The sequence below is a fragment of the Centruroides sculpturatus genome, unplaced genomic scaffold (genome assembly GCF_000671375.1).
Source record: "Centruroides sculpturatus isolate CEXI.00-Female unplaced genomic scaffold, Cexi_2.0 scaffold240, whole genome shotgun sequence".
NCBI lineage: Eukaryota > Metazoa > Arthropoda > Arachnida > Scorpiones > Buthidae > Centruroides > Centruroides sculpturatus.
Genome location: NW_019384461.1, coordinates 662,545 through 672,060, shown reverse-complemented (window position 1 = coordinate 672,060; position 9,516 = coordinate 662,545). Strand labels below are relative to the sequence as shown.

The 9,516-nt window shown below is 27.4% G+C and overlaps 1 protein-coding gene across 4 annotated transcripts; it reads right to left on the bottom strand.

Annotated features, from left to right (window-relative positions):
• Nucleotides 1-571: 571 nt before the first annotated feature.
• On the bottom strand, nucleotides 572-7,818 carry LOC111620868 (p53 and DNA damage-regulated protein 1-like). Of its 4 annotated transcripts, none has more exons than XM_023362870.1 (4): nucleotides 7,722-7,818; nucleotides 3,372-3,508; nucleotides 2,285-2,397; nucleotides 572-822 (listed from the first exon to the last, which is right to left on the bottom strand). In XM_023362870.1, exons 2-4 carry the CDS (start codon nucleotides 3,500-3,502, stop codon nucleotides 659-661), a joined length of 408 nt encoding a protein of 135 aa, XP_023218638.1. In that variant the 5' UTR covers nucleotides 3,503-3,508; nucleotides 7,722-7,818; the 3' UTR covers nucleotides 572-658. The 4 variants fall into 4 exon arrangements, with proteins under 4 accessions (XP_023218638.1, XP_023218640.1, XP_023218639.1 ...); XM_023362872.1 differs by lacking the exon at nucleotides 7,722-7,818 and adding an exon at nucleotides 4,402-5,353; XM_023362871.1 differs by lacking the exon at nucleotides 7,722-7,818 and having other exon boundaries at nucleotides 3,372-3,945.
• Nucleotides 7,819-9,516: the final 1,698 nt, after the last annotated feature.

Sequence of the window (9,516 nt, the reverse complement as noted above, 5' to 3'; positions counted from 1 at the left end):
GAAAAGAAAAAACATTTAACAGAGGGGAAAGCATGACGATCGGTAAAAAATTTTTACTCTTTTATAAAATCCGTCCCGACCCTCAAAATTAAGCTTTCTGCCATTTTATAATTAAAATTATAAAGTTTTTAAAATATCATAACAGATGGCGCCACATACACAGTTATAAATGTTGCCGGGAAAGTTAAGCAACTGGTTGCTAGATTTTTCTAAGCTATTGATTTTAGAGAAAAAGTGAAGTACATCTTTTTGTTTCTGTAACCGAGACCTACAATTTTTTTTTTTTTTTTAAGAATTCGATCGGATAAACTCAAATTTCGACATTTGATATCATTTAGAGAGAGAAAAAAGTGGTCAGTTGCAGCTAATATTCTAGCGTTTCTCATCATTCATCACCTCTCTTGTTTGACTCCAGTTTTATTTAATAACCATTCATGACTTCCCCTTGTAAGCATGTTTATTAAGGGGATTTAACTGTGTAAATAGTTTATATTTCATTGTGTAAAAATAATATTACAATATTATTTTGTTGAATGAAATGAGAAACAACAAAAAATAAAAAAAACCAGCTTTTTATTAAAAACAAAACTTTGTACAATAATAAATATTTTGTTGGCTTTTTATATTTTAAACTGTTCAATACAGTATTTTCACATTATTAAAGTTTAAAAGCAGATTTTATTGCATATTTCTCTTCATTAGACAATGGCTGAAGATTAAAACCTATCAATGGTGGTTTTCCTTCCATATCATTCAATTTTGCTACTTTTTGTTTTAAATTATTTGAAAGATTACCAATTTCTTCTTTTAAGTGTGTTTGCTCTGAAAAATAAAAATTTGTGATATAAATGCATAACCTAAATAAATGTTGAAATTTAAGATTAAGACAATGTTACATTGTAACATTTTCTAAAGTATCAGAAAATATAAAGAACATTCTAATATATAAAATTTTAATTTTAATTATTATTGTAATTTATAATATATATTATGTTCAGAACAGTCTTTTGATGTCAATAATTTCTACAAAATACAAAAATGGAAACATCTTTTACCAAATCCAATATGACAATCCCAATAATGTTAATGCTGATGGCTAAATTATTATTAAATTTTAATCAGTGGTGATAGAAGATAAGTACAAAAAAACTATAAGATAGATTTATAACATTGGGTCAGCTATTTACAAAAGCAAAAAACTTATTTACATTTATGAATGAAAATACTGAAAAATGAACTTACTACTTAGTGTTGCATTTTTACAGAAAATTAATTAATCATAGTTACTGATTTACATTGCAGTTATTATCCTAAATAAAATAGAAAATTTTGTCTTGTATGTTCTGCATGATGTTGATGATGATAACCGTTGGGACATTTTACCTCTTAATTATTTCAACCATGTATTATCAGATAGAAGTGTAATGCATGTACTTAGAAAAAAACAATCTATAACATATCAACTACATTTTTAAAAACAATGATGTAGCAAATTGTATTGCAAATGTATGCTTGCCCCAAACATTAAATTCACCACTTATTTCTCAATAGATTTGTTATTTTGAGATAATTGTTTTATGCATAATTAGCTTTTCTACAAATCTGAATTTTTTTTCCCTCAATAGTTAAAAATTTTAATTGTTTTTATCTTGAAAAGTAAATCAAAGAAAGAATAGTAATTATTGGATTCAGTATAATTGACTTTATATATTATGTAACACTTTCAATTCTGAGTTTAGATTTTTTAATAATGTAATTTTCACACACAATATATATTAAAAAATTAATTATTAACAGTCTATCAATAGTATTAGTTTTTTTAAATTAATTTTAAATACAGACACATAGTAGAGAGTACATTGAAGCAAACTGGATTATTTTTTAAAATTAAAATATACCAGAAAGAACAAAAAAAAAAAGAAGAATAATAATAATAGATTTAAAATAATTAATAATTTCTGTGAAAAAATATTTAAATCAAGCTATAAAAATGACTAATTGAAAATGAGACAGCTTATTATCTTATTAGATTCTTTTTACTTTTTAGATCAAGATTAATAATTTATAAAATTAAAGAATTTGATTGTTCAATTACATATTTTCTAAATCATAAAAATTCACATTTATCACTCTTTGTTCACTTTATGTAATTATTAGTAAAGCTACAACCTTTAAAATTTCATAGAAAAGTTTTTGTTGAATATGCTAAATATTTTCTACTTTTAAGAATGAAATAAAATATTCATATAACCTGTCTAACTTTATATCAGAGAAATAAAATTACCTTTCTCCAAAATTTCTTTTACTTTTGGTTTAGGTAACTTCACAAACATATTGCCAAAACAAATCCAACATTTCTTTTCTGTAGAATTATTTTTCATTTCTTTTTTCAATGCACTAAAAATAAATGAATAGTAATAATGATTTAATTATGCAAAATAATTCAATTAAGAAAGGATTATCTCTAGATGTAGTCAAATCTTTATGATACAATAAAGTTTACAAACTTTTTACATAAATTTTAAAAAGTATAATTTAAATAAGTTTGACATAGAGGAGTTGTTATTTTTTAAACACATCATTAAACTGCTAAAAGTCATTTTATGAATTTTTAAATATTATTCTTACTAGCATTATTATTTTATGTTGAATAATGTAAATAAAACAATTATAATTATTTTATATTTTATATATTATTATTTTATAAATTAATAAAAAGTGCCTTAAAATAACTTTTAACTTATATATGTGTTTTAGTTACATTTTTAGAAATTAGAAGTTTTATCTTGATGTTTGAATCCATTATAATTTATGCAATGATAAATTTAAGTAGTAGAAAATTTAAGAATATAATGATGCATTAAAAAAAAAAAAAATTACTTTAAATCAAACAGATATTTAGCTTAATTCCATAATCACATATTGTATTCAACTGATGAAAATGAAAAGTAATTCCTGATATTTCATCTGTATGATGATTGAAAACAATAATTTTAATTTCATGTGTTCTAACATATCCATTTTTATTTTAAACTGGTAAGTGGGGGGAGTCTTGATATCCTGCATATGTTATCGGATTTATGTTTTGAGTTATCATGTTCTATTATATAGGATTGTAAGAATTGTGTGGAAGAATTGTTATATTTTATTTTTTAAATTTTAACAGATTAATAACTTTTGTTTATTCTTGTTAAATCTATGACTATATCCATTTAACAATGTCATATAATAATTTATTTAAATAAGCTTTTAAAGTATATTTTGAACTATGGTAGTTTGTTCCAGTAAAAAATAGCTAGCCATGATTTTATTAAGTGCTTTGTAAATTATAAATAAGTTTTCATTAATAGGAAGAATATTTATGTAATTACCTGAGAGCTTCTCTATTCTTATTCCTTCTACAGTCTAAATTCACTACTTGTTCTTTGTCAGCTAAAATTTCTTCTGCCATCTCTTCTACTTCTCCAAGATATTTTAAGGCAAATGCTGTATCACTTGACATGATGATCTAATAATAATAATAATAATAATAATAATAATAATAATAATAATAATACTTAAAATAATTATTTTTACAGTAAATTATAGAATTCTCTGCTAATGTATATATATAAAGTTATGCTAAAAGAAATTGGAACATTAGGGATTTGCATATCTAGTGCCATATATTTATATTCTTAATAGAGTTATTCATTTTTGCTGCAGATATCAATTTACATTATATATTTATTTTTCTATAAAAATTAATTAGTCCAAAACAATATTTATCTTGGAATGATTAGTTCTTGTAGGAGAATGTATAAATCAAGTGTCACAACATAATTCCAGAAATGACTATCTTTATATAAAGATAATAGGTTGCATACAATAATCAAAATTATTATATGCAACCTAAGGATGAAAAGATACAACTCATTATCCATATATAATATTGATTTTAATAAATTTGAATATTTAGCAATAACTTTAGTGCCACTGTATACACTATACATGGACATTTAAGAACTTCATAGAATTATATTCAAAAAATCAATGTCAGGTAATATTTAAAAATTTTAATTTTTCTGTTTATTTTTTTGAAGGAATCTTAAAGAGTAAAGAAAGGATAATAAATTAATTTCTTTGTTCTTTATTAGAGCTCTTTATTATGTTAAATCAAATGTTATTGTTGCATATTAAATGATAAAGTTTATGTAAAATTAAGTGCACAATGTACAAAGGGCTGTTTTTTTAAATAAGGTCTGTTTGTGAATGAGCGTGAGAATGAAGCGCAATTGTGGCAGTGTATATGTGTGTCTGCTTCAAGCACGCTTTGAGCACATTTAGACATCATTTGCAGCCATATCATCTGTCCGTGTGCTGAGCTGTAAAAGTTTATAATATTTAAGAAAACAGAGTCACCTGCTGACTGTGAGATACGATCTGTTATTCGATTCTTGAGTGCAAGAAACTTGGCAGCAGTGGAAATTCACTGTCAGATTTGTGAAGTTATGGTGACAATGCTATGAGTGACAGTAAAGTTCAAAAGTGGGCAAGAATGTTCAAGGACGGGCAGGTTAATGTGCATGATAAGCTGGCACACCCTGGCAGACCACCTCTGATTTCTGAAGATTTGGTTTGTGATGTGGATAACAATATTCAAAAGGACAGACAATTCATGATTTCAATGTTTTCAATTGAATTTCCACAGGTTTCAAGATCAGTTTTGTATACCGTTGTTTTGGAGAAACTGAATTATCAACAATTGTGTTCTCGGTAGGTTCCTGCTTTCTGACGATCACAAAACAAAAAGATTGGGCAGTGCTTTATTGTTTTTGACTCTATATAATCAGGAAGAAGATGAATTGTTGGACCACATTGTTACAGGAGATGAGACTTGGATGTCTCACATGATTCCTGAGTCCAAGCAACAGTCAATGGAATAGCGATGCACATCTTCACCAACCAAAGTGATGCATATTGTGTGATCTTGAAAAAATTCCGGCGTGCCATACAAAACAAGCGGTGCGGTCTACTGTCTTCTGGTGTGATGTTGCTCCATGACAATGCAAAGCCACATGTTTCTGCACAAACACAAGGTCTAATCAGTTCTTTTGGATGGGAACAACTGGATCATCCACCTTACAGTCCAGACCTTGCATGCAGTGATTTTCACTTGTTTCAATACTTAAAGGAGTTTTTGGTGGTTAATGGTTCAACGATGACGAAACTACAGTCATGGATTGGGCTTTTTCACAGGCAGCATATTTCTTTGAAGTCAAAATTCAAAAAAATTGTTGAGCGGTATGACGTTTGAACAAAAATGGAAATTATGTAGAAAAATAGATAAATGTATGTAGAATATGGGAAAAAATATATTTTATGATATTTACAGTATTTTTCTTATTAAAGAAATGGGCCTTGTTTAAAAAATAGCCTTCATAATTATGTTCAGTTGAATATAAAAAACTCAAGGAAAGAACAAAAAATTAATAAAAAGTGCTAGAAAGCATTTTGTCATTAGTTTTTAAGATAACTGGTTATCTTAGAAACTAGATAATAGATTATCCAGTGAAATGTTAGAAATTTTGTTGGAAATTCTATAAGCTTAATAATATACAATATTATTAATGTCTTACAGACAAATTTAGAAAGAAAATTTAAGATTAATTGTAAAATATATATGTAGATTTTTAATAAATGTTCATATTTTTAAATGTATTCTTTTTCAATTGTTCTCTTCCAGATGATGTTATAATAAAATCAAAAGTACTCAATTACAGCAGCATATCCTCATTTAATGTTTTCTTCATAATGTCATTGAGGAAAGATACAAATACATTGGTAATGATTTACAATTATTACTTCTGAACTTTCCTTATGAACAGTAAATGATTGTATGAGGTTGAAAATATGATTAAAAAAAACAACTCTTGTTAATATTATTTAGCATATAGTAAAACTGATTTTATCATCAGTTATTTTATTTAACATTGCAATTTCTAATAATCTATTGATGATATTACACAAAGAAACTAATTTTCAATGTTTTTTCTTAAAGTTTCATTTGCAAATAATTTATCTTTTTTAGTTATTATACTTTTAAACAGATCATAAACATACTTTGATATGAAACCATTAATAAAGTATTAAGTAAATTTCACATTTAGGAAATAGTTACCTAAAATTATTATAATCCAATAAAATACTGTTCTTTTGAAAAGTCTATATAAAAATCATACATAATTTAAAAATCTATAATCTTATTTTAGAAATTCAGAAAAATAGTATTATAAAATTTCAATAGATATTACTAGATAAACCAACAGTTAACAGCAATTTTTTATGTTGCAATAGTTTCTGGAAAAAAGACTTTCTAAAAGAATATGACGATTCAAATATATTTTGTATTTTTAAATCCTGATGACTAGACATTCTTATATGTTAATTTTTTGTTCTTTTAAGAAATAAATTCAGAGTTTAATAAAATAAAAATAATATAATTTTAACTATATTTCAAATAAAAAGAAATTATGTATGTGAATAGTACCATCATATATATTGTATTATTTAACATTATTAAAATACATTTTATTTTAAATAAATTTACATATGTATTTTAATAAAATTCTCTTCTAAAATTTATTTCTTTTTGTCTCTTCTTTTGTTGCTCTTTGAAACGTTCTCGTTTATTTAAAGTATTTTGTCGAATATTAACAGGAACTTGAGTCTTTCTTTCAATTGCAGTAACATCAAACGGTTTGAAGTGAGTTATTCGAGGAACATTTTTATTTTTATTACCAAGACACGATCTATCATGTTTTAAAACTGTTTTTACTGGATACTTATTTCCAATGCCTTTTGGTCCTAAACCAGTATTTCTATCCCAGCCTTTTTTTAGCATTATCTGAAACCCTTTATTATTCTCAGAAAGATGATAATAACTACAATTTGTAGATCTCCTAATATTTAACTGATGAATAATAGAACTTTCATGTTTTTGTTTATTTTCTTTAACTTCAATCTTGCATAGTTCACAAAAGTAAATTTGAGTAAGATCCATCTGTTGTGATTCACTTTTAATATTCACAAAGTCTCTCTCTAACAATTCAACCACTCGATCGTGTTTAAACTGCAAAGCCAAATCAATTGCTTTCTTTCCAGCAAAATTACGCATTTCTCTATTAGCAGACTTTCTTAATAAATACTTTATCACAGACACCGATCCGGAACACGCAGCACACATTAACGGAGTCCATCCGTAACTATCCGCACAATTAATATTAATACCAGAGTTCAGACATTCTTTTATTCCTTTCAAATCATCATTTTCTGCATATCTAAATATATCGTGTGGCTTAATTTTAGTATTTGAAGATGATTTTTTTACATTTTTTAATTTCTTTTTGTTAGAATCACAATATTCTTGTGTTGGTAAGCAGACTGAAGGTGTATTAATAATCTCTTCGTAAAATTCACGTACTTCATTTCCATCTAATGATACATTGTTATTGTTATTACTCTTAACTTCTTTATTCGTTGAATTTAATATTTCTGTACCGTTGATAAAAGTCACTGGCATAAATGGAAACGACGTATGAAACATTTTGTGATGTTTACCAGATAACACACATACAATTATTGTCATTTCATTCCCATAATTGATTCTAAATACGTAATATATAAAAAAATCTTAAAAATGATCACCAAAAAAAAAACATTTAAATAATTTATAAACTTACAAAATTAATTTTCAATAATCAATTGTAAATAGGCCTTGCTAAATACTGAAGTTACAACCTTATCTGTGTTTTTAAGTGTTGCCAGATCATGCCAATAAAAATTTTAAATAATTTTTAAACAGTAGTATGACGTTATTTAATTAAAAAAAAAAAGTAAAGAGAAAAGGAAATATTAAAAACTTGATATTTTAATATTTGAATAATAATAATAATATATAATAAACAGAAAAATTTAATATATTCTTTATTTTGTCGCATTTAAGCATGCCTTCACGATCGAATTTCTTGAATGTAAAACTTGTATTCGCGCTACTATCAGGGCATGCGGTAGATTTTCTCAGTATGATGCTAGTCTTCGAAATGCCGCCTCTTAAATGTCGCTTATGCCATGCTGTTAAGCTGCCCCTTTACGGTGCCGCCTCTCTGCATCATAACACGGCAAGGTCCTGGCTACTATGATAATGTAGACTAAATAATTTGTCCTTTCAAAGTTCTTGAATTCAAGAATTCCAAAAGCAGAATGCTATTCTACTAGATTCAAAATCTCGAAATCTCTAACCAATTGAGACAAACCATTTTTGTCACTTGATGAAATGGCAGTTTGGAGGAAGAAGAACGTGTGAAAAGATTTATAATTGCGTATCAGTTAAGGTCTAATCTCTGAAACACGGATTTCAGTTATATTACAAAAGAAATAAAAGTATGGAGTAGTTTACAGAATTAGTAGACATTCTCATGCAACGTTAGTGATAAAAAAATTAATTAATTAATTAAATACAATACTCTCAGAACTCAGTATTCGGGTAAAAATTTTAAAATTTCTAAATCCGAAAACGTATCTCAATCACTTTTACGATTATAATTTGTGGAATTTTTTACTTCGATTCCAGTGGAGGGCAAATACCCCGTTTGTCCCCTTCTAAGACTAGTTCGTCAAATAATGTTCATTTATTGAATCTCAAAAGTGCTATATAATCGTGTAGACAATATTATTTTCAAATTTTTTTTATTTCAATTTTTTTATGCAAGAAATTTGATCGTTTAGATGGCATTTTAGTTAGGGTGGCTGATAATACTTTGCCGCGTTCAGTAAAACAGAATGCTAAGAAATATAATAGGCTAGATGGGTGAATCTAAGAAGGAAATTTCGTTCCGAAAAATTCTTGGGTTTTTTCGGCGTCCGGATTCTATATCGGGTCTCCAAAAGCGATGCGATCTGCCAACTTAGCCTCTCGGCCATCTGGCCACTCCCTATGGCAGTAAGATGGCCCTTATTCAAACCCAGCGTGAATTCGGTCAGTTCCACAATGAGACAAATTGCACATGATAAATTTCTGGTAAGTTGCACGCTTGGATACTGTCTTGGGTTTCTAGAGCGGTAGGCTAAAGCCTTATAAAAAAAGTACCAAGGCTGCGCGCGCCCTGGTACGACAACTTTGCTGTAGGCACTAAGAAGGCAGCAAAGCAAAATCTGCAGCGATAAAAAGAGCCTGTTAATGGGACTGCTTTTTAGCAGGCCCATTATGAGTTTGGCCAGGCCACAATAGGACGGCTGGATGGTGAGGGACGGGGCCCAACATATCCGGACAAACCACACCCTAAAAAATTCATAGGTTTTTCGACCTGTCCGGATTCGATTTCGACTCATCCAGAGCTGTAGGCTGCAATCTTAACTACTGTACTTGGCCATCCGGCCGTGACTGACGATGGGTATGGAAAAAAATCTTCTTAGTGGGCACAAGGCGGAAAGAGTCATATTTTTCATGCTTATGTAATTAAATAAAAATATTAAATT

Excerpts from the sequence above, each read along its gene's own strand:
- LOC111620868 (XM_023362869.1), bottom strand. The coding sequence starts at position 7,627 with ATGACAATAATTGTATGTGTGTTATCTGGTAAACATCACAAAATGTTT.